We start from the raw sequence: 25,292 nt of genomic DNA on the forward strand, positions 1-25,292 counted from the left end.
GACTGATTTTCTATTCAGCAGTTTGTTGATGAATGCCAAAAGCATATATGTAGACTTATGTCAGCAAGACACGAAAGATTTTATAAAGAGAGACAAATTATCCACATGCACGAGATGGAAAATCTTTGCAGTGGTGCAGCCCCCACACTGCTGAGCTTAGCAAGTCGAGATTTGTTTCCCGAACCTAGAATTTTAATAGGATGCACCCAATTTCCCTCTTTTCTTCCTCTGCGTGCATTTCTAACTCGCCACTCACCGCCCGCAGCCCTCCTTACAATTTTAGGGAAGAATGTAGAGAGCAGGTGTTACCATGCCTGTCTTACTGATGTAAGCACAGCCCCACTGAGGGAGGGCTACAGAAGTGTCTGAGTGACAGAAACTGGTGGGAAATGAAAAACTCTGCTGCTTTTGTGTCCCTTGAAGACATTTCAGATGAGTCAGGCGAGCTGACAATGGGCTGATTGGCCACCCAGGGAAAAGGAGCTCTCGGCTTTACCTCCGGAGGGCTTAGAGGTGACATTTTTTTCATGTCACAGATGAGGAATGCAGCCTCTAAGAGACTCCTCCGAGGTCCCAGGACCAGGAGGTACCTACAGCCGAGCGCACCCCACTTCACCCCAAGTTTCTCCTCGTCCAAGCTAGTGGATCTTCCTCAACGTCACGCTCTCCTTGAAAGGATGAGCTCCAGCCAGATCTAGGACATTCTCGGGTCACAGAGCCTCATCATCAGCAAGATCACAAAAATACAAGAAATGGCCACTTGGGGAAACTATGCCTCCAAATTAGACCTGGAACATTTTAGACCTAGGAAAGCTAAGCAGATGGTGCTATTCCCGAAATCTTTAGAAATATGCCAATTTGAGAGAGAGAGAAAAATATCCTCTGGCTTTGTGCTTTAGAGTCGATGGGTTTTGATGACAGGAGCCCGGAACGCTCCCTTCTGAGGGGAGGGCATTTCAGATCAACCCCCAAGGCGGAAAGGAAAGCAAGGTGAGCTTACCTTTTTGTCACTGAGGCCAGTCACTTGGTCCACAAACTCCTCCTGGATCATGAATGCGGCCAGGTTGGCGGTGTAGCTGGCGAGGAAGATGACGGCGAAGAAGGCCCACACGGACACCATGATCTTGCTGGTGGTGCCTTTCGGGTTCTGCACGGGCACCGAGTTGTTGAACACCAGGCCCCAGAGGAGCCAGATTGCTTTCCCGATGGTAAAAGAAGGCCCGTGGGGTGCTGCGAAGGACAGGGAGGACACTCTCAGCATCTTCGCAAAACGCTCACTTGGGAGTGTTTAATAATCCATAGCGGCCACCAGTCAGACTGGCGGTGGCCAGGAGATGGCAATGCATCATGGTTGTGTCCCATCCTTGCCCCAGAACCACGGCCATGATATCGCCTCTTTTCTTTAAAAATTAGCATTCGTCCCACTTTTCTATCTACCGTGATTCCCTGAAAATAAGACCTAGCCGAACCATCAGCTCTAATGCAGCTTTTGGAGCAAAAATTAATATAAGACCCGGTCTTGTATAAGACCGGGTATTATATTATACCTGGTATCATATCATATTATATTATATTATTATATTATATTTTATTATATTATATATTATATCATATTATATATTAGCCTGGGTCTTATATTAATTTTTGCTCCAAAAGACACATTAGAGCTGATGGTCCATGTAGGTCTTATTTTCAGGGAAACATGGCAGCTGAATTTTTGCTGTGTTCCTTAAAAGAAAAAAAAGAAAGGAAGAATGATTATGCAAAATGTAGGTTTGAATGAGTTGCATTATGACCTGTTTTAAATTTGGATTTGATTTCCATTTGGGGGAGCCAATCTCCTTGATAAATGTAGAGAGAGCCCCTGTTTGCAGGGGCTGCTTCCGTATTCACTGGATGTTATGTGGCATCAGAGGGACTAGTGTTTGGTATTCTAATCCAATTGTCCCTAGCAATTGCTCCTGTGCAAACTCAGATGTCAAGTGTGCACGATATAGGAATTACACCAAACTAAAACCCTCTCCAAATAGAGACATTGAGAAACAGAACCATAGAGCTTAATTCTTCCAACACTTCGCAGATGGAAGACATTGGGTTGCAGGGTCACAGAAAGTGAACTCTGGTGTTACAGGCCTTTCCTTCCCTCAGTGTGTGCTTGCAACAACTTTGTGTCCCTCTTAAGATTCCCTGCAACAGGCTTAACTAGAAAGGCAGGACAATATGGCAAAATTTACTGAGGTGGGGAATATGTAGCCTGTAAAACACACATTAGGGCTTTCAAGTCTCTTTTGCACAAGGGGAAAAAAAAATTAATGTATGTCTTCATTTCATGGTAAAAAAAGGTCTTCTGTTAACAGAAGGCTAATCTTTACGTCATTTAAGTAAACGAAGATAGGAGAAATGGTCACTCAGACTTCAGTCGGAGATGCGAGGAGCATGGACAATAAATAAATAAGTGGCAGAGTGAATTCAGATGGATGGAAGTAACGGAGTCTGGGTAGGGAGCCTAGGAGCACATTTTTCACACACTGGGGGCCGAACTCAGGCTACCGCAATCCTCACAATATCTATTCACCACACATAAAAGAGAAGGCAATTAATTCTGTTCTTCTCAACCTCAAGCTCTCCTGCTCTCTGACCAGCTTTATGATCATCTGGGCTTATTCCCAAGAGGCTGAGAACTCTTAAGAAAAAATAATGAGAGTCCATCCTGTTAACTTCATGAACTACTTCATTTTACCAGGAGTGCATGTTGATCAGAGGTGACAGCTACGTGGGACCCAGAAATAGGCAGCTGCAAAGGATCTGTCAGAGACTTTTGGGAATTCCTGATTCATGAATACGATTACTGGGCCATCTAATTTTCCTGAGAAAGTGTAGTGAAATGGAACTGAAAGCCAGTTTGCACAAAGAAACAAGTAGCTATCGTTTCCTGAGAGTTTCCACGTGCAGTTGAAGAGGAAATAGAAAGCCTTGTCGTGACGGAAAGGCTACCAAGTCTGTATGCTAGATTCCTTTCTTTACAAGTCTTCTAGTGTGGCTTCAGCCAAAGGAGAAATGACTGCACATGATGGCCTTTGGATAAATGTTTATTTTCCAAGATATATCTCAAAGCTGTCCAACTCATCTCCACCTCCATTACCCCATCCACGTCCAAACCACTGTAATCCTTTCTCTTGGAGAATCCTTTCTCGTGTAATAGCTCCCTAACTGGTCCCCTCCTTCCGCTGCTGCCACCCTTCCCATTGTCGTGATAGAGTAGCCCCAGTGACCTTTCACTTTGTCTGTGTTTCATCCCCCTCTTTTCTCTTCCATTGGATTTTGAAGAGAATCTGCAATGCTTACCACAGCCAGCAGCTTATCTTCCTGACTTCATCTTATACCACTATCCACCTCACTCAGTCACATCTTCTGTTTCTTGAGCATATCCAGATCAATTCCATGCCAAGGTCTCTGTTTTGGCTGTTCCCCCTGCATGGAATCCTTTTCCCTCAGTTTTTCAATGACTGAATCCTTCTCATCCTTCAGGTCTCAGCTCAAATGTCACCTCTTCCAAATGTCCTTCCCTGCTTGGCCATCTTACTTAAGTATAAAAGCACCTCCACTCCATCACTTCACTTTGGATTTTTTTTCTTCTTCTTGAGATTGATTACAATCTGTGATTATTAACTTATGTGTTTACATGTTGTCTCCGTAACTAAATTCTCGGTTCCCTGAGGGTCAGGGAGTGGCCATCAGATTTGCCACATTATCTCCCTGCACCAGTACAGTGCCTGACACATAGTAACCATTTGATGAATCAAATAAATGTGTGAATTCACAAGCAGCAGAAACTCCGATTCTGCAAAAGTAAAGCCCTACTCTACCACGGTATGTTCACTCACAGAAAATTGTCGCAGGTTCCGCTCTGCTGGAAAGCTCCTTACTGGTTAGTTGCATCCCCTTTCAGTGAAAGCTGGCAATTCTCCCATTTGAACACATGATTTTTACGGCATTTTTATAGGAGGAGTTCAATACAATTAAGTCTCTAATAGGTTCCCATGACCTGCTGGCTGTTTCCAGCACTGGGTCTTCCAAGTGCAAAGGACAGGTGGCAAATTAAAGTGTCTTGTTTTTGAATAACTGTGCCTGGAAGATCTGCTGTCTTCTACAACCTCAAGTCATTTTTCAGGAAAAAGACTTCATCCTGGCACCCTTCTGAGATACCATCCACTTAGAATGTGGTAAAGAAAACTCACTTCAAATGATGTAATGTGCTTACGTAGCTGACATGAATTTTGGCTTGATGGGGCCTCTTAATAAGTTACAGCCAGTGAATGTCTCCCAATCCCATTTCCTGTCTACTGGTGACCACTTTATCAAACACATACAGTGCACGAAGGGCAGGCAGTGTCAAGGTAAAGATGTAACTCTTTGGGGAAAAGTACCATTTTATAATTATATTTATTGCCAAACAAATGCAATTACAATTCAGTACTATAGGGACTATTCTTAAACGAGATTTCATAAAAGCCATTTTCTCACATGGATTGAAGTGGAGACTCACTACAATTTTAAGATTTCTTTTGACACAGATTTTTTCAACTTAATTGCTAGAAAAACTTCTTCAAATCTGCTTTCTCAACAGACTGAATATCAGTAGTTTTTGCCTTGCAACTATGAACTCCACATTAAAAAGCGAGATGAAATGTTTCATTTTATCCTTTTTTTTCCAGCTGAAGTCAATCACCCACAGTTGTATGGAAGTACAAGTGATATCGATGACCCAGCTCCATTCATACAGGGTGGACTGTGGGAAGCAGGGCAAGGTAGGACCATGTGTTCTAAATCTGAAATCCCCATGGAAGGTCATTAAATAGCACCCACATTGAGTCACGCTTGTGAAGGCGCACTCACCTTTCCCTTTGGCTAAGTTTCTGTTGTACCCAACGGGACTGAAGTATTCGAAGACAAAAACAGCTATGGCTGAAACAATGAGCAGCATCACAAACATCATCACCCAGACAGAGGCGCTGAAGGGCTCTGCAGAGAAACGGGCCAGAGGGATGGAGACATGGTCAGTGCGCTCACCGCACAAACAGGGCCGACAGAAGCCCGGGAGGGGCCACCTGCTGGCTCCCCAGGAAACGTTCTCTGATGTGAATCTGATCATTCAAAAGGAGATAGTCACTATTTATTCAAATGTGTAAACCATCCTTTATGCTACCAAATATTGGAGGTATTTTGTAAGACTGCATAGGATAGGATAAAAATAGAGAAGAGCATATGACATCTTACAAACCAGGTCAAGGATAAGAAAAATAAAATAGCATGATAAGACCCAGGGAGGAAGCTCGAATGCAAATGAAGAGGCCACAGGGTCCTATATAATCACAAACTCATGCAGGGAACCAAAGCTAGGGAGAAACAAGGCTAGACTCCATCAACCGTAAGGCTCCTGCAAATCAGCGTGGGTTTTACTGTGGTTTTCATTTTCGTTTTTACATGCTGGAGGGATGGTATGCAGAGAATTCCAGAAGCTAAGGAAGACTTATAACCTGTTAGAAAAGGATCATAAAATCGGGGGGTTACAGGAATATTGGAAGGTCATGTCTGCCACCACTGCTACCACTCTCTCCATCTCCCCTTCTGCTCCAGACAGATGAGAGCTCTACAATTTTAGAATTGTGTTGATGTTGGTAATGAGCTTAAATGCAATTGAAAAGTCATTTGAGAATATTACATTCCCATGATAATTCAATGAAAAAGCATCGCTTAAAGAGTAGAGGGAATGAAGCAGTAGCTGGATAGATGATTATTTCCCCTGAATGTTGTTTCCATCAGTTCATTTTCATGTGGAGGTCACAGAAGGGCAAGCCAAGTCACAAGATTCTAAATCTTAAAACACTCTAGAAAGGTAAGAGATCTTATGCAAAATAAATTAACATTTCTACTCAATCTGATTAAGGATATGAAAATGAGCTGAGTGAAGTCATTTTACCCATGTATGACACAGATTTGCTAGAAAAGCAACAGAGACTAAAATTTAAACAAAATGAATACATCTCCATTTGAATGCACCATTGGAAAAAAAACTGCCCTGGACACCAAAGAACTTACAATCCTTTTCATCAGAGACAAAAATTTTCTGAGGGTAAAATATAAGAAGCCCAACAATACCTCTTGAGTAGCAGACATTTTGTTACTTTTAAATTGTTTTTCTGATGAGTCTACAAATAATTATAAAGACCAGGCTGATAACAGGCCACCTTCTTCTTAGAGTCTGTGACTACCTAATACACCTAGAGGTCATCACAAATTCCAATTTAATGAGCTTAATATATAACAAGAAACTAATATATCTGAAGCTTTAACCATATTGGATAATTTAAAAACCAGAAGGAATGCTTTGCAAAGCAGTTTTGATAGTGCAAGTATGTTAAAAAGCAACAGGTGACAACACAAATTACTTGATGGAAATAACACAAGAGGAGCTCAAAGAAATCAGCGAGACTACAACTGAAATTTATCTTAGTTACACTTAGCTTAAGAAGTAAACAATATTATGTCCCTGAAATCATAGCAATTTGGTGATGAGGTGTATCCAAAAAATAGGAGAAATTAATTAATAATGAGGAGATTAAAAATTACTTAATATTCAAGAACAGAGACGTTAGAGGAATTCTGCAAGTAGCACAGTGTGTCTTACCAGAGGAGGCTGGTGATGAGTAACTGAACACATACATGTAAAGAATTTGGTGGTGTATGTCGCACACTGTACACATGTAATAAATTAAATGAAACAGCTGTTTGATTCTACAATTAAAGCCAGAATTGGTGGTGCTGGGGTGCTGTTCGGGATCCTGAAAAAGGCATCCTGGTTTATAAAACATGCACACTTATCAATCTGGTAACTTCCTTTTTCTGCAGTTTGTGATAACATTATAAAAATATTAGGGGAAATCCTTACTGAATTCTTCCATTCACATGTCAGAATCTGTAAACCTGCAGTGGATTTCACTGGGCAGACGATTCATCCTAGTCTGTAACTGGGCAGAAAATCAGGTGGAAGCTGAGCAAGTAACTGATGCCAGATGTTTTCCCACTTGGAAGTGACAACATCTGTATCTTGAGTTGAGAGCATGGCCCAGAGATAAAAGGGTTCAGCTGCAGTGTTCTGGTTTTAGTAAGTTAGGTACCTACTAATGCCCTGAAGGATTGCTATTTGTCAGACACTACACACACACACACACACACACACACACACACACACACACACACACACACACACACACACACACCATGGCGAAGAAAAACATTAGAACAACAGTGAAAAAATCCCATCATGTCTAAGGAGTGACCCAGAAATACGTATAGATAGCTCTGGATTACATCCTCTAGTGATTTAAAACAGATTCACCATTTGTCCATGAGGGAACTTCAATCTAGGAGACAGACTCTGGGTCAGATTTTCTTTGGAACAAAGAATCCAACCTGCTTAGAAAAGTCTTCAGAATTAACTGAATGGAAATATTGCAAGAGACGTCATCGCTGTCCTTGAAGAGCTGCTGGTTACATTTTCACACAAAAGCTCAGAGGCATTACCTTCAAAGGTTTCCAATGTGAGTTAATGGGGTTTGCGGAGGAGAGAGAATCAGAAATAATGAAGAGCAATACAATCAGATTCTGAATGTTTTGGCTCTTCCAGATGACTGAGCCAGTGAATGGAAAAATGTAGCCTACCATGGTTCATTATGACTTTCAAAACCTGCAGATAATGACCGCAAATAAAGGGGAGCACAGTCAATCGCATAGGGACATAATTTAGTGACGAGGAAAAATATTAAGCTTACTGTGTAAAAACAGATTTGAAAATCATTTCCTCTAGCTACAATTTATGTTGCTTTATTTTTAAAAACACAGCAGGAAGATTCGGGGGGAGAGGAGGTTTGGCTAAATTTAGCAAAAGTACTTGACTTTTTATGGGAATGTTCTACCCATGCAGGTAAGATAAAAATCTGGGGGAATTGGGTGGAAGCCAGACTCAATATCAGCAACCCGTATTTATGAAACAAGCCAACCGATAGTTTTTTTTCTCTCTGATTGAACTGGGGAAAAAGTTCTTTCCAGCTCACTAAGGAGATATGTGGACAGTTTGAAAAGAAACAGATCTCTTTCCATGAACTCCCTCCCTCTATCCCTTTCTGAACCTCCAGAGCTAAAGATCCCTGTTCAAGGGTCTGGTAGGAAATGGAGGGGAAGTGACTGGGAGTGACAAATAAGCAAATGTACCCAATAATTATTAAGATGCTGCACATGTCACATATATTGATCAGTTGGTTGCATATTTCATGGTATAGTGAGGCTTCCTTATCAAGTCGTGGGCACTGTTACCCCCAACAGACCACGGCACAGAAGGAACGCAGTGCGGTCTGTGTTTGTCAAGGTCCACATTATGCCAACAAAGGTTACGAAATCTGAAGCGATGAGTACAAAATCAAATCTAGCGAGTGGTGAGGATTTCAACAGCTTAAATGGGTTATCAAAAAGTGAAAATAGTAAATCCGTATGTTTCTGTGAGGAAGGCAGTATCCAAAATCCTGTTAGCCCACACTTCACTCAAGCGAATGAAGCATAAAAAATTTCACTGGATACTGACATTCCAAGTAAATGACGATCATGGAGGAATAAGACAGTGGGCTTGGAGCTGGTGTCCACAGATTGGCTCTAGTCTGCAGTTTGAATTCCCTAATTAGACATAGGTTTTTATTTCATTTTATTTTTCGTCTTTAAAAACATGTAACAAATTTATTGACCTTAATCTGTTTTCATCCTTTCATACGTTTCTCTTCTAGGGGTCAATGTTTGTCTTAACCTCCCCAAATATGGGCAAACCCACTAACAGGGGAGTACCAAGGGGACGCTAATTTTAATTTAATGATCTATAAGATAGCCACTACCAAAAACTATTTATGATAACCAAATACTCGACACAATGTTTTCTTTTAAAGAAAAAATAAATAATGCTTGCCTATGGTCCATGCAGTTTCAACTACTCTAGCCAGGCTGCCTAATGCGTAGATGCTAAAGAAAACCAGATGACAGAATATATAAGTCTACTTTGCCTTACAAAAATTTTATGTAAAAACATAAATGTATGAAATAGTTAAAAGGAGAGTAAAAAGAATTTCCTCCTTCATAAGCCATTCAGCTTAAAGGATAGTCACATTAAAATATGACTCTATTAATTTTAAATCAGTATATATTCTTGAGACTACTTCTATTTTGTTTTCTAGAGTACTGGTATAAATCACTGTGCAGTCATCATTATTTTCACTCTTACATCCAGTAAATAAATGACTGTCATTCAGCGAGCGACGGAGAACGGGTCTGCGGATACTGAATAAAGGTTTACGAGAGGATTTAAGTTCACTGTGGACAGGTTTATTTTTTAAATGTCTTCAAGGCTCTAAGAAATGTATCTCCCAGTCAACATTCTACACAATCAAGACCAGTATCTGAATACGTGACTGTGTTTTCAGCCGATTTTTCCAAGTTAAACGAAAGATGTTCACCAAGGAAGAAAGTAAATTGGGATAATTCCAATGTGACATGCTTTAGAATATGCTGATGTGGTTTTAATGGAACTGAACCAAGCCGTATATGGCTCCACCCTTTGAGCAAACAAGTCCAAACACCCACAATTCCTGGTAGGAAAGGAATAGCGACTATGAAGTTCAGGTACCTAGAAAAGCGGAAGGCGACACGGTGCCGTTGCTTCTTGAAACCATGACACTGATTCCCGTCTCCACGAAGGGCACCGAGAAGTCCACCACTTCAGAACGTTCCTCGTTGATGGTGAGTGAGCCGACCGCCATGACTGCCCGCTGATAGACCACCTGGATGCCAGGCGAGAAAAGAACAGTGACTTTATTCATCCTCCCCACCACCCCTGGGGACCTCAGGCCCTAAGTCTGAACAAGAGCCCATGGGTTGAAAAGATCACTTACTTCACCAATCATTCCATTCCACACGTTGTTCACTTTTTTGCCATGCTTCCCATTTGTCACCAGGTAAAGGTCATAGGTAAACTTCACAGTTCTAGAAAGCTTCTTTAGGATATCGATGCAGAACCCCTTGCAGCATTTTTTAACATTCATTCCCTCATTGGTTGAATTACTGTAGAGAAAAATCCCAAGGCCACAGACTATTAGTGCTGGAAAATGTGTTCACAGTCATTAGCTATGCTCTTCCACCGCTTTGCACTTGGGAAACTGCAGCTCAAAATGAGGAAGTGGCTTTTCCAAGGACATGTAGTGCATGTATGACAGCAAAAGTACAAAGTGTCTTAATTATGACAGTCACTGGGACAACGGCTCACACTTCTTGAGTAATCGCTATTGGCTCTTCAGTGTGCTAAATGCTTATGCTAATTATTGGATTAATCTCCATGACATTTCTCTTAATTAGGTGCTATTCGTATCCCCATTAAACAGCGAGAGTTACTACCTCTTATTTTTAAAAGTTTATAAGACATATCTCCACTTTAGACCAGCGTTTAGTCATCTGATCTAAACTGAATTATAAAAACTTACTGGAAAATGGAAGAGGAAGAGATGCAATTTGCAGATGGAGGAGACTTTTGCTTTCCCCTATCATTGCAGATGGAGGTTCGTAACCAGACGGATGAAAGTAAGGGAATCGGACTTAGGAAAGGCACTTGTCTCACTGAGGACAACAGCCCAGCTAAGAATTAGGAGACCTGAGGTTTACTTTCCACTTGAGTCCACGGATCTCACGTCCCTTTATCGAGTCATCCGTCAAATGAGGGCCCATTCCTAATATTTTCCGTCCATCCCTCCATTGCAGGAAGTATAAAAGGTGACACTATTAAAGAACAATGCCCTTGATCAGAAAAAAAAAAAGCTCTATGAAAATATAGAGTGTTTTCAAAGCTGCCTTAAACGCTGTCATAACCTACAAAGGTGACATGCGCTGCTCTGTGCCAGCCAACCTGCCTTACGCACCCGACCAAGTCATACTCAAAGGACACCCACCAAAAATCAAAAATGACTTTAAAAGGCAGGGAAACAGGGGCCTTGCCAAGCGATAGCAAAAAGTACTTAAGACAACTCATGTAGGAAAATAGAGACCTCCCTGGGCAATGCACTTGATTCCACCTTGCACTGAGCCATTCCGTCAGCAACTGTTTGCCTTTGAGTCATGTGTGTCATGAGATAGGTGCTCTGTTCGAATATTCCATTGTTGGCACATCGACACCTTGAACTGTTATCTAAGCACTAAAACTATGTTTATGGAAATACAGCATCATAATGGGAAAACACCTATGTTTCCACATCATATGATAAAAGTAGGGTACATAGTGATATGTACAGAATGATCGTAGCTATATAAAAACAGATAAGCTTATGAAATATCGGGATGGAAAAACAATGAAATAGGAAACAACCATTTCTGAATGGTGAGAAATGTTGTTTTCTCTTTTTCATATTTTCAGTCTTTCCCCCCCCAAATTATGTGCAGTGAGTATATACTACATATATAGCTGGATACACACCCACACTTGAGTATACTGACATCTATATCCAGGAATATAGATAAATTTGACAATATAAATTTGAGTAATGGAAGTGGGTTGCAAAATGAATTTTTGTCAGTGTTTTCCTTGTCTCAGGATCACAGATCAGCTATTCGAATCGCTGTCGTCACTTCTGCCTCCTTCCTATCCTGTCCCCGAGCTCTGTATGTATTTACACGTGATGTATTTACACGTAAATAAATCTGTATGTATTTACACGTGATGAATGGTGGACTCAACTCCATAGTGTAACAGGAAGTAGGTACCTACCCTATTGCTACCAACTCCCCAGAGCGGAAGGGGTCAGTTACAACTACCATAAACATGATGGAAATGAGTCCTACATACATTAAATTAATGGCATGTCCAAATGTGATTCCCTTCCTATATCTGTGACTCTCTGAAAAATGTGTCAAAATCAAATTCTTTTTCTTCCCGGCCAATACAGGCCATGCATGGATGCCTTTTCTTTCCTTCTCCCCATTTGTGTCTCCTTTACTCTCTGCTCCTTCCCTTCTTCTATCACAGACTCTTCCTTCACCTGGTCAAGATTCCTGGGAGAATTAAGACAGGAGTTACATATGCCCCAGGCTTAAGACTCAGGGTCACCGGCATGCAGTGACTCGTGTGACTCTGTGGTCTCACTGGGCACCTCGGCCAGTTTGAGTTAATTATCTCCCCATGTACCCTACTAGATGTATTTCTGGGTACTGACGGTCATTGCTGCATTGTCACCCAATGAGCACCAAGTACCTACCCTGCGTAAGACATGGCACTAGGCCCTGGGGACACAGGATGAAAAAGACACGCAACAAATACAACAGTTGAATTTATCATGGGGTTTATGGTAACACAACCAACCAGTAATTGGGAATTCCCATTGGTTCCTATCACAGCCTGTGTGTGTGTGTGTGTGTGTGTGTAGGGAGAATGACTTAACTACACAGACACCTCAGAAATGGTGCCCTTGCAAGCTCTCTCAGCTCTCCGCCGTCGCCCAAAATAACAGGTGACTCATAAAAACACATATAGGAAAGACGATCCAATAAATCCAGTTCTCTGGCTCTCCAGTTTCCCAGTGTGGCCAGTGGCTATGAGCGAGTCAGACAGAGCTGCTCTGAAATCCTGATCTGCTGCTAACAACCACGAAAACTCAGACGTGTCTTCATTCACAACCTCAGTTTGCTCGTTGGTAAACAGAAGGCTGATACTTACCTTGCAGGATAGTGGGGAAGATAGAAGAAAACCAAGTATCTAAAGCACGTCTCCCATAGCGCTTAAAAATTTTAGTGGTTACCAGAGGGCAAGGGGGGTGGGGGGTGGGAGATGAGGGTGAGGGGGATCAAATATATGGTGATGGAAGGAGAACTGACTCTGGGTGGTGAACACACAATGGGATTTATAGATGATGTAATACAGAATTGTACACCTGAAACCTATGTAATTTTACTAACAATTGTCACACCAATAAATTAAAAAAAAAATACATCTCTCTTCTCACCAATGATTTGACAGTTTGGGGGATTTATTGATGGTATGGCCATCTCTCCCTACATAGCAAGCCAGATAATTTTTCCTCAATTTTCTCTTTATACCATAACATTCAACTAGCAGGCTCGAAGGAAAGCCTGGTATCTGCTCATTTTCTATTACTTGTGTTTTTAGAAGACTGAAGTGTGCCCTCAAGACCCCACCCTTTACCAGCAGTGAGAGACAAAAGATTTGCTCTGGGAGACCGTCATTAAGAAAACAAATATAATCATGTTATCTAACCAAAATCCTTTCTGGAACCAACCATCCTGCCTCAAGGATATTATCTTTAAGAAACGCAATTGATCTAATCTGTGTTAATGTTGGGATTAGTGGCTCTTAGTAATTTTCTATTGCTCTCTCAGGTAAATCAAAGATTCACTTGACTTAGATGCATGTCCCCAAGGAAAAAGGAAAGCTGCAAGCCACCACCTCCCACAAGAACCAAAAATGTGAATTTGAACCTGTTAATCTGTTTATATCCTTAGTGGAAAAGTCAATTCTTCCAAAGAGAGTAATTTATTTGGGGGTTCATTTCATCCATATGAATGTGACTCAGGACTTGGTGATCTATTGTTTTCAGCTTCAAGACTTCTGAGTTTAGACTTGAAACTCCTGTTGTTGATTGTGAAGCACAAGAGGCCCTACCTAGGGGCCCGATTGAAACAGAGATGACATTGTTATCACAAGGAAGGTGCCCCACTCAGGTTACACTCTTCGCTTTGTGCCAGCCACTCTGCTCTCTTCATCTGACCAAGTTCTGCTCAAAGAACACCCACCCAAGTCAAAACATCCTTTGGCCACTTTCCCAGCTAACCGTCCCATCTATCATTCCCACTGCTCGTCCCTCTCTAGCCCTGCACGAGGCTCCCCTCTGTTTCCCAAACTCACCAAGCCCTGCCTCGGGGCCCTTGCACCTGCTGTTCCTTCTCCCAGTTCTTCACGTGTTTGGCTCCTTTGTCTTCCTTTATCTGTCACCTGAAGTCTTAACCTGTGTGAGCTAAAGGAGACCCACATACCTCAAGCGACTCTCTTATCACACCACTTTCTTACATTCTTCACAAGATTTATTGTACCATGGAGCTGCCTTGGTCCTTTATGGGTTGATGTGTTTTTGAACTCTGTATGCTCCTGACTGCAAGACGTTTGTCTTTTGTCTTCCCTGTTCATTGATGGAGCCCCCAAGCCCGGCACTGTGCATAACGCACAAACCGTGCTTCCGGTGCATTTATTTATTTATTTATTGACCAATCCATTCAAAAGTTCAACTCCAACGATGCCAACAATTCCAAAAAGGCCGGTCATTATTTGATGAATAACCTACTCAGAATTTCAACTCTGAAGTGGCTGCTTATTGATAACACAATTTTCTCCAAACCAAATATGCCTTCAAAATATATTTAGCAATCTTATTTTTAAAAGATTATCTTTATCCCAAGAGCTGAGCTCTGGGGATTTGCATCTTGTGTACTGATAACTTAGGTTGGGATTTGGAACGCGAAGGAAAGGTGTCCTTTTCACTCATCCGTTCAAGCATCAACATTGGTGTGGCCTGTCCTTGTCACTGGGGGTACAAAGATTAATAAGCCACATTCCCTAAATTGAGGCAGCTAATAATCCAAGGGGAATACAGACAAACTATAAGCCATAAAAACAGTGACAAAGATAGAGACAGAGACGTATGGATTGAATGTGCTCCCTCCAATTTATACGTTGAAACCTAATCCCCAGTGGGATGGCATTTGGAGGTGGGACCTTCAGGAGGTGACGAGGTCATGAGGGGGGAGCCTTCAGAAATGGGATTAGTGCCGCTGTAAGAAGAGACCAGAGGGCTTGGCTTTCTCTGTGGCTATGAGGAAATGACGACTGACAGGCAGAGGGCCCTCCGCAGACTGAATCTGCCCGCACCCTGACCTTGGACTCCAGCCTCCAGAACCGTGAGAAATCAATGTCCATTGTTTAAGCCACTCAGTCTGTGGTAATTTGTTGTAGCAGCCCAAGCAGACTGAGACATAGAGACACACCCAGAGTTCAGTGGAAGAGGGTAGAACTAATCCAACTTGGGGGGGGGAGTGGTCAAGACTGAAAGGACACGCCAGAATTAGCCAGGTGAAGGGAGGTGATCAGAAAATACTTGGAAAAAAACAAAAGGAGATTTCCATCCAATGGCAGATTTCATCCTTTGGAGAGTCCCCCAGAAGGGTGGTGTTTTCGTTGGTGTTTGCTTTCGCAAAGACGATGATCAGCAACCTGGTCTTGGCCATCAAGCCTTATGCGCCATCCAAAGGTTTGCAGCTCAGGGAGAGTCCTGCACCAGGGGCTCTGATAAGGAAAAGTCAGTTCTTTCCTCAACTGTAATGAGAGGAAACAGACGCGAGGCATGCTTGCTGCTGGTGAGCTCACAAATCGCCAGGAGACCAACTGCACCTTGATGACATCAGAAAGTCATATGTAAGGTGTAGGTTGACCCCCTGATGGAGGGAAATTTTGAAAGTTTTTGAAAAGTTTGGATCTGGAAAATATAAAAAAAAGATGGAAGGAAGTGGAAAGTGCAGGGCTGGGGGAGGAGGGCAGCCAGAAAGATACACATGATTATTTAAGAAAAGATCGAAGGGGAGGGTCGATGCAGCAGAATGACTGAGCCTCGGAGGCCTGCCTCTTCCATTTACCAGCTGAATCGTTTTAAATGTGTTTCTTAATCTTCCCATCACTCAATTTTTACCATGTTTAAAATGTCAAAACCACTTACCTTGTATTGCTGTGGGTTGGAATTAAATAATGCAAACCATTTGGAGTAGTCCCAGTGTAAGCCTTTTAAAACATCTAGTTTTAATTATTATAGTATACCTATTATAAGAGTATGCCCTATATCACATTGTTTTATTATTGGATAGATGTTGTTCTCATCAATGGTACACGCCATTTTAAAGCTCTGGGCCCATTCAACTGGCAGCCCCCGCGGACTCACTTGATTCTGACGAACTTCCGACATGGCACGGTGTTCCTCACACACGTCTCAGTCAGCGGGTCGATGTCTTCCACGATGACAAAGGGGGCTTCCTCTAGGGTGACGATGCTCAGATGATTGTCGTCTGGCTCACAGTCTGAAAAGGACTTGTACCTCGGCCATACGGCGTGCCTCAGGCTCAGGGTCTGGTTCTCCCACTTGCCTACCTGCATCATGAAGACAAAGCAGACATGTGCTTTTCTGCACCACTGACTTCCAGACAGGCAAGTCCTTCCCCATGAGAGTTACGGGAGAAGAATCCCATCTGTCTGATGGGCTTTCCTGCTCCTGTCTCAACATACACATTTGCTTATCGGCTAAGAAAAATGGGGACAAAGAGCAAGCAGAATACTGGGCAGCGCCCGTGGCCTGGACTCTCCCCAGGCTAGTTAACTGATGGAGGTTTTGCCTAAGCACCGAGACTAGCAGAACTCTCCAGTGTTCTGCCAGAGTTTTGGATCACGGGTGTCCTGAAAACAGCGTGGACTTTTAGAATCACAGAGGTCTGGACTTCAATCCCCAACTCTGCCACTGACGGGCCGTTCAACCCCAGGCAAGCTAGTAAGTGCTCCGAGCGTCTGTTTTCTCATCTGAAAACAGACAGGCACGAGTCTACCCACTTTATGAAGGTGTCGTGGGCATTAGTGAAAAGCACAGTGCCTGCACTTAGTAAGGACTGCCTACTTTTTCTTTTAAGTATGGAAGACAATGAAAAGGAGAAAGGTTTTTTTTTTAAAGTGTTATGAAAACGAAAAAAGAGGAAAGAGGAAGATGACGTGGAGGGAAGATTAGCAGGAGAGACAACACAAGGGGGCCAGAGTAGGTGAGAAAAGTATCAGATATGGTTCCATAGAAGCTGCAAATTAAGGTGAACTTTCATTAATCCGGCACTGAGTGGACACTTGTACTGCTTACTGTCCTTCAAGACCTGTCAAAATAGAATCGATGTGTTCCCTCTGAGCAGCAGTCCACAGCGGAGTGAAATCAAATTGAAGGTTGTATGTTTTGAACCTTAATTTTATTTGACAGTTTATTGGCACTATTCACAGACACACGGGGAGAAAGCTGCCCCCAGCATCGTACTTTCTCCTTCCTCCTCCCACTCCCACGCACAATTGCCTGACACGACAGGTCAGCTCTCAACGTGTAATACCAACCTGAAGAAAAACACCTCATCTGAAAAGCTAAGTACCAAGTCCAGGCTTGTCTGTGTAGACATGACCCACTCACCTCTCTTCCTGGAACATAAGTGTCACCAGAAATGAATCACAGGCCCTTAAACAGAATCAGACTCGCTGGACACCAGGAAAGGGGATGGGGTGGGAGGAGAGATGGCAGTCGGTGCTCTCCAAGATGACCTCATCATTTGGACTGGAAAATTTTTTGCTGCTTGTACAGAAACATCCCGGGTGGCCAATTACAAAATTGTCCACTTCATGTGTACCTTCCTTTTTAAGACAGGAAGGAGAGCAATTTGGTGAAGCAAACATATTGATCTTCCCGTACTGTGACGTGTAACACAAGCTGGAATGAATGTTGAGCCCGCTAAAGTCTTCATCATTCAACACGGATTTATTAAACACCAACTATGCACTGACAGCAGCCTGGGAACACTGAGGATAAAAACAGAGTGGTTCCTGCCTTCTTGGAACTATCGGTTGGCTGTGGGTCAAAGATAGTAGTAAATATGCATAGACAAAGAGATATCTTTCATCTCATTATCTCCGATTTTATGTCAAACAAGGCTTTGGATTTTTAAACAATTGCAAGTTTTAAATTAGCTCTGCCCTCATGAAGTGTTATAATTCACCACAAACAGACATCTGTCTGAATTACTTTGGGCCTTCTCTATAATAACCACTGGAAAGAAATTACCAGTGAACAAGGAAGAGAATTTTCATTTCTCAACACCTGCTTCACTTGGTAATCAGATAATAATTTTGTATCATTGGTTATCGACTGTCACTGTTTGGTTCCCAATGTTTCGGTGGGCATTAACAGAATGCTTTCAACGCTTCCAAGAATCTATAGCATTAGTGCACAGTGACTGGCACATAACATTAAAAAATATATGTTAGAAAAGATTCATTTGGAATTTTATTCATAGTATAAAATTTCCTTACCAGAATTAACTTTGGACACGTTATACAAACTGGCCCTGCCCCGTTTCCCCCAGAGGCTCGGTAGTTCAGTGGGTAAGAGAATGGCGTTAGGAGTCAAACAGAACTAAGTGCTAATCCTGGGTTCACCCATTAGCTGAGTAGCCTGGGGAAAGTCACTTTACCTCTCTGAGCTTCACTTTCTCTATCTGTAAAATAGGTAACAGGATATGTCTTTCAGGAGTGTACTGAGATTTAACGAGCCAAAAATATACATGAAGCATCAAGCACAGAACTCAGCACATAACATCCTTGGTAGCTGCTGTTATTTCATTATTGTTGTAGTTAGCATTTAAGATACAGCTCAAATATCACCTAATCTTTAGAGGCATTCCTGCCTTCCCTAGTAACGCAGGACTCTGCACCTATCTCCACCAGAGTATTTGATTCCACAATTGTAGCACTGTCAATTTGGAGCACTGCTGTGGGGTCAGAAATGCGAAATATCACCCCTTAGTTTCACCCCCCAAATCCTACATGGCGAGGATTACTCCAACGTCACCAGGCAGAGAGCTCAAGCACAGACAGGTTATGTCACCTGCCCAAAGCCAGACAGCGCGTAAGTGGTGGGACCAGGACTACAGCGTGGGGCTGTGCGGATCCAAAGGCGCTTCCCACCGCAGCATCTATGAACTGATCTGCACTCACCATGTTACAGCCCCAAGACCCTTCCTTTCTTGCAGAGTCAGCTCTGAAAGTCCCAAGATGACCCAGACAGAGGCCAGCAGATCCTGGTGACGTCACTGACCACGTCACGCACCCTAGGCAGGCAGAGCTCCAGCCCACGCTGACTCATGGAGACAGAGGTGGCACAGGTTTAAGAGTCCCCAGGATGCAATAACTTCCTGAATCTTCTCTCTCTCACTTTCCAACATGTCTAAGTAAGCACCCATGGGTTGGTCAAGGAGCGGGGAAGTAGGTGGTGGGTGGGAAAACTTGATCAGGAGCTGCAGGTGCTGTGCAAATGTTGACCTAGATCCTGAGAGTTCTCACCTCCTCCTCTGAGTCTGACAGACTCCTGTGATAGGCTCCCATCCCCCACACAAAATATGCCAACACCAACGTTTTATATACCAGGCAGAGAAGAACAGATATCCTTCCCTTTCGCCTCCCACATCCCCTTTTACAAAGGACTGGAATTGAGTCCAGTGTTCGTGCATAAGTGTAAGAGAGATTCATTCATTCCTAAATATTTACTGAGTATTTTACTAAGTATTTCTTAGGTGCCAAGCACTGTCAGATACTGTAGTGAAAACAACAAATTACTTGCATGGAATTTTTATGCTAATTGGTAAGACATACATGGATCAAAATAATCACACAAAAGTATATAGCATGCAAACTGAGAGGAAGAAAAAAAATGGGTTTACAAGAGAAAAGAGGGGGAAAAAAATGACAGAAGGCTTCCCAGAGGAGGTGACACTTAAACTGAGATTTGAAATCCAAGATGAGTGGGTGGGAAGGAAGGGGAGTGGAGGACAGGAGAGCACCCCAAGCAGGCAGGGGACAGATGATGCAAAGCCTTGTAGGTCCTGTTAATGAGTTGACATTTATGCTAAGAGTTAATCTAATCTGTTAGCCAGAATGGAAAGATACATGGAAGTCATTGTGAACATATTTATGTCCAGAACTTGCCCAAAGGTGGAAGCTCTTTGCCCTCTCAATTTTTTTTTTATTATGGAAAAAATTTAACTCATACAAAAGCAGAGTAGTAGAATGAATCTCCATATTTCCAAAATCTAGCTTCATTAATTAATAGCTTGTGGCCAATATTGTTTCATTTATACTCCTGCCCACTTCTCCTATATTATATTGGAGGAAATCCCACACAGCGTAACATTTCATTCATAAATCTTTAATTTTATTTAAATATCTAATCTCCATTTGCTTAACAATATTATACCTCGATAATCTGTGTTTACGAGGTAGGACAATTAAGTTCACGAACTCATCCTAGAAAAAGTGCTACAAACCTCATTGCTGAATATCACTACGGTCACCTTCAAAGTAGCCCTCTTGGGAAGCTATGCACCGACGCCAGCACCTAGTCCACCCTTCAGAGCAATGTTGGAACTCTTTTTCTGGAACGGCCATCAGAGCTGTCATCGTATTACCCTTGATGTCCTGAATGTCATCAAAATGTCTTCCTTTCAAGATTTCCTTTATCTTCGGGTAAAGAAAGAAGTCAGTGGGGGCCAGATCGGGGGAGTAGCGAGGGTGTTCCAATACAGTGATTTGTTTACTGGCTAAAAACTCCCTCACAGACAGTGCCGTGTGAGCTGGTGCATTGTCGTGATGCAAGAGCCATGAATTGTTGGCGAAGAGTTCAGGTCATCTAACTTTTTCACGCAGCCTTTCCAGTGCTTCCAAACAGTAAACTTGGTTAACTGTTTGTCTGATTGCTACAAATTCATAATGAATAATCCCTCTGATATCAAAAAGGTCAGCAATGTTGTTGCAATAAGTTCACAAACTTAATTGTCACACTTCGAATGTATGTTTCACGAATTAGATTATGAGACACCAGTCTAGCAGAGGTTTGATTTACATGGTGATTAATTTCTATGTCTCCAGTTTCTCACTCAGGGCCTGGCATAAGGGGGCACTTAATGGATAGTTGTTGATGGAATGAAGAATATACAGCCTGAATTTTTAAAAATGTCCATGAGTCAGAAAATGCTAGATCGATCAATGTGTCCATATGTACCTCAGCTGTAGAATTCTGCACCTTAAGGAATGACCTAGGCTGAGTCGATGTGAATTTTCCAAGGCCTTTTGCTGGGACTATTACGATACAGTGGTCATAACAGAAGAACCAATCAGACAAAGATGGAACGTGGAGCTAAGAAATAAAGAAGAGAGCGAGTGATAAAGTCAGGATGGCATTGTGTGCGCTCTTACAACAATAAAAGCTGGCATTCATTGGGCACTTATTATGTATTAGGTACCATTCTTGGCACTATTTTCATTCTTATAAACACCCTATACACAAGAAAATAGGTGAGGACAGATGGTTTTTATCTCTATCATGAATTTTTTTGTACTTAAAAACAGCTCCAAACTCACCCAAATAAACTGTGTGGGAGAAGAAAAGAAAGCTCTACCTTCAAAATAAACTGAATTTTGATGATAAACCTTAGAGTATTTTCAGCAAGTATACTGAAGTTTTGAGGACAAAGAAAAATAATTGACCTCTGATGGAGAAATGCTATTTTGTTAAGAGAATATAAAAAGGGAAATTAACTTTGCTCTTATTAATAGAATTTAAATACAATGCTTTTAGAAAGTGAATTGCTCTTCAAATCCTAGAAAGTGTTTTGTGAAAGGGCAGTGACTACTTCTTGAAATGTTCAGCCAATATTTTCTCAGAGCAGAGAGAGAGAATTTCATCTCCAGAAACTGTCTGTCTTAAGTTAATATGCTCCCCTTCATGTCTGGATAAATTGAGAGATATGTCACAGAGGCTGTAAGTGGCTGGAAGAAATTAGGTGAATAGATGTGTGTGGCTCTCCTTTTAAAGAGACGAGTGCTTGATCTTATTTGAACTATTCATGAAATGCTTACAGGAGACAATTAAAATCACCTCATTATGGGTCTCCTGGTCTCCCAAGCCACTCTCTAAAAACATATATCTAAACACCAAAATCAGATCTACCCCTACTCGAATCCTTGCATGACTCTGACTGCCCACAGAATCTGATCCAGACTCCCCTTTACATTAAAGGACCCTACAATATTGGCCCAACCAACCTTACTACATTCTCACTTCTCTCTTTCTCAATCTTTTTTCATCCACCCTATACATACTCTCACACTAAAACATATTCGTGTGCACCTTCAAACACACATACACGTACAGATGTATTCGTACACATATGTACATGAATGTATGTATGTATCATATGCCTATACATCATACATAAACCTGTATAAAACAAGCTGGCACACACACACTCATACCTACCCCAACTCACAATACACATATGTACACATACACCCCCCCACATACATGCAGAACTACACATACACACTGACTTAGCACACACACTACTAAGCCACAAGGATGCATCTGCTTTTCACTTCTCACGGCACACACCGTGAACAACACCCACTTCCCTGCCTTCGCCTGCACTGTTTCTCCTACTTGAAATTCCCCACCTTATCATCTCCACCAACTGAAATCCTCCCCATTCTTTCCCGGTTCAGCTCAAATACCACTTCTCGCAGGGAACCTAACTCTCCAGCGGGATTTCATATCGGCATTTTCTTTGCCTGCAGAACATTTCCTTTTTCCCTTCAATTCTCTCACTGGTTTCTTCATGCACTCAACACATGTGTATCTGGTGCTCTACCCTGCTCCAGGTGCTGCCAGAGGCTCTGGCGCCACAGGTGTGACCAACCTGGGACTGGCACCTATTCTTGGAGTTTCCATTCTGGTTGGAGAGGAGAAGTCAAAGGTCAATGGCAAGAAAGTGAGATGCCATAAGCACAGGATGCTCATGAAGCAGGCAGCTTGCTCTTCTGGAAGGAACCAGAGATGCTTCCTAGGGGAAGTAGTTTCCAGCTAGGAACCAGACCAGCAGTGCTGGGGTGTAGCTTCTCAGGGGTTCTGACGTTATTCTCAGGGCCACTGAAGTGTGTGGAGGGGCAGGGGCTTGATTGGAGACTTTGAATCAGGGATAAATCAGTCTGATGTATTAGAACACCTCTTCCCAATGCAATGCAGAGATAGACAGGGCTTGTGGCTAAAAACCTGTGAAGGCAGAAGTAGGTTAGGAGGCAGCTGCTTTCATTTGGATGAACCTGCCAGGCCACATCTGTGAGGTCGGCATGAACTCACTAGATCTCCAAGTGGTAGAATCAACAGAACTTGGGAGACATCATCAAAATGGCGGCGTGAGGTGAGCCTCTGGAAATTTCCCCTGAAATTTACAACTAATCGAACAACCATAACTCCACAAAGGACTCCCTGAACAGCAGACAGGCAAGACGAAGAGGCCCACTACTAAATTCACCTAAAGGTGGGCAAATCTCGTGAGCAGGGGAGGAGGGAAGGGAGAAGTGCGGAGACGGAGCTGCGTGGGCGCAGGACGCAGACCTAGCTCAGTGCTCTGAGCTCGCTGCATCCCAAAACTACCGCAGCTGAGGGAGAGGGAAGAAATCGGACTGCTAGGGCTCCGTTTATGGCCCACAGGGCTGAGAGGACAGCATATAACACGGCTGAACCCAACACTCAGAGTAGAGACCTCGGAGCAAAGACTGAGGGAAGAAGGCTGAAAACAGTGGTTTAAGCCCTCACTGCAGAGCAGAGAATGGAAGCCTTAGGCACTGCGACTAGCTGCCCCCTCCCTACCCTCCCAGAGCTCACCCCGCCCCCACCTGCCCGGTGCTAGAAGCGGAACAGTAGCAGGGTCAGATCAAAAGAACAGAATATTTGCTATTCTGAGAACTGTGGTCTGCAGACACAGATTCGCGGCCCAACTAGTTCCGGCAAAGGGGAGGGAGCTGTGGAAGCAGGACTGGCTGTGGTTGCCGCCATTGCTCTGGGCCACCTCTCACAACTCACCCTGCCCCTGTCCCCACCTATCTGGGCAGATCCCTGCAGGAGTAAACAGAACTGCAGAAACACACAGGCTCTGAATCTGGTGCAGGAAGATCTTTGGAACTTGTGGAGAGAACTGGACCCTCGAATTCAAGAAGCAAATAGAACACCTAATTACCTCAACCCCAACAGGCCTTCGCCAAGGCACATTGTGGGTGAAGCTGTCTAAAATCAACGACAAAGAAAGAATCCTCGAGGCAGCCAGGAAAAAGAAGACGGTAACCTACAAAGGAAAACCCATTAGATTATAATCAGATTCTTCAGCAGAAACTCTACAAGCCAGGAGGGAGTGGAACCAAATATTCAAACTATTGAGAGAGAGAAATTATGAGCCAAGAATAATATACCCAGCAAAGATATCCTTTAGATATGAAGGAGGAATAAAGACCTTTTCAGACATACAGAAGCTGAGGGAATTTTCTAATACATGACCTGCACTACAAGAAATACTAAAGGAGGCTATTCGACCACCATCAACAGAGACAATTTGTGGCAAACAAAACATAAAAAGGGGGAGAGTAAAGGCCTGAACCAGAATATGGGAATGGAGAAAGTAAGCATGCTGAAGAAAATGGAATATTCTAAATATCAAACTTTCTTTTACATAAACTTAATGGTAACCACTCAAAAAAAATCCAGAACTGAAATATATACTGTAATAAAAGAAGAAACAGAGGGATACATCATAGAATACCACCACACAGAAATAACAGACAACAAAAAGGCAAAGAAACTATGGAGACACAATCTTACCAGAAAACTAAAGATAGAATGACAGGAAATCCTCACATATCAATACTCACCCTAAATGTAAATGGACTGAACTCACCAATAAAAAGGCACAGAGTAGCAGATTGGATCAAAAAACTAAACCCAACCATATGCTGTCTCCAAGAGACACATCTCAGCTACAGGGACAAGCATAGACTCAAAGTGAAAAGGTGGAAATCGACACTCCAAGCAAATGGTGTCCAGAGAAAATCAGGTGTAGTCATACTGATATCAGATGAAACAGACTTCAGGGTGAAAAAGATAATAAGAGACAAAGATGGACATTTCATAATGGTAAAGGGGACTATACGACAAGAAGACATAACAGTCATCAATATTTATGCCCCCAGTCCAGGAGCACCAAAATATACCAAGCAACTACTAACAGAACTAAAGGGAGAAATTGACCAAAACAAAATTATACTAGGGGACCTAAATACATCACTGACAGCTATGGATAGATCATCCAAACAGAAAATAAATAACCAAATAGCAGCCCTATATGACACATTAGATGAAATGGACATAATTGACATTTATAGAGCACTTTGTCCTAAAACATCAGACTATACATTTTTTTCTAGTGTACATGGAACATTCTCAAGGATAGACCATATATTGGGACATAAAACTAACTTTAACAAA

At 42.5% G+C, this 25,292-nt stretch overlaps 1 protein-coding gene across 2 annotated transcripts in view; it reads right to left on the bottom strand.

Annotated features, from left to right (window-relative positions):
* The window catches only part of GRIN2A (glutamate ionotropic receptor NMDA type subunit 2A), a 437,303-nt gene that overhangs the window by 66,145 nt on the left and 345,866 nt on the right, over positions 1-25,292 (bottom strand). For both annotated transcript variants that reach the window (XM_033101646.1, XM_033101647.1), the window contains 5 exons: positions 16,077-16,282; positions 9,990-10,158; positions 9,725-9,878; positions 4,897-5,022; positions 1,001-1,230 (listed from right to left, as the gene is read on the bottom strand). In XM_033101646.1, the coding sequence (XP_032957537.1) occupies positions 1,001-1,230; positions 4,897-5,022; positions 9,725-9,878; positions 9,990-10,158; positions 16,077-16,282 (885 nt within the window). The remainder of the gene's footprint in view (positions 1-1,000; positions 1,231-4,896; positions 5,023-9,724; positions 9,879-9,989; positions 10,159-16,076; positions 16,283-25,292) is intronic.

This window comes from Rhinolophus ferrumequinum (assembly GCF_004115265.2).
Source record: "Rhinolophus ferrumequinum isolate MPI-CBG mRhiFer1 chromosome 15 unlocalized genomic scaffold, mRhiFer1_v1.p scaffold_54_arrow_ctg1_1, whole genome shotgun sequence".
Taxonomy (NCBI): Eukaryota; Metazoa; Chordata; class Mammalia; order Chiroptera; family Rhinolophidae; genus Rhinolophus; species Rhinolophus ferrumequinum.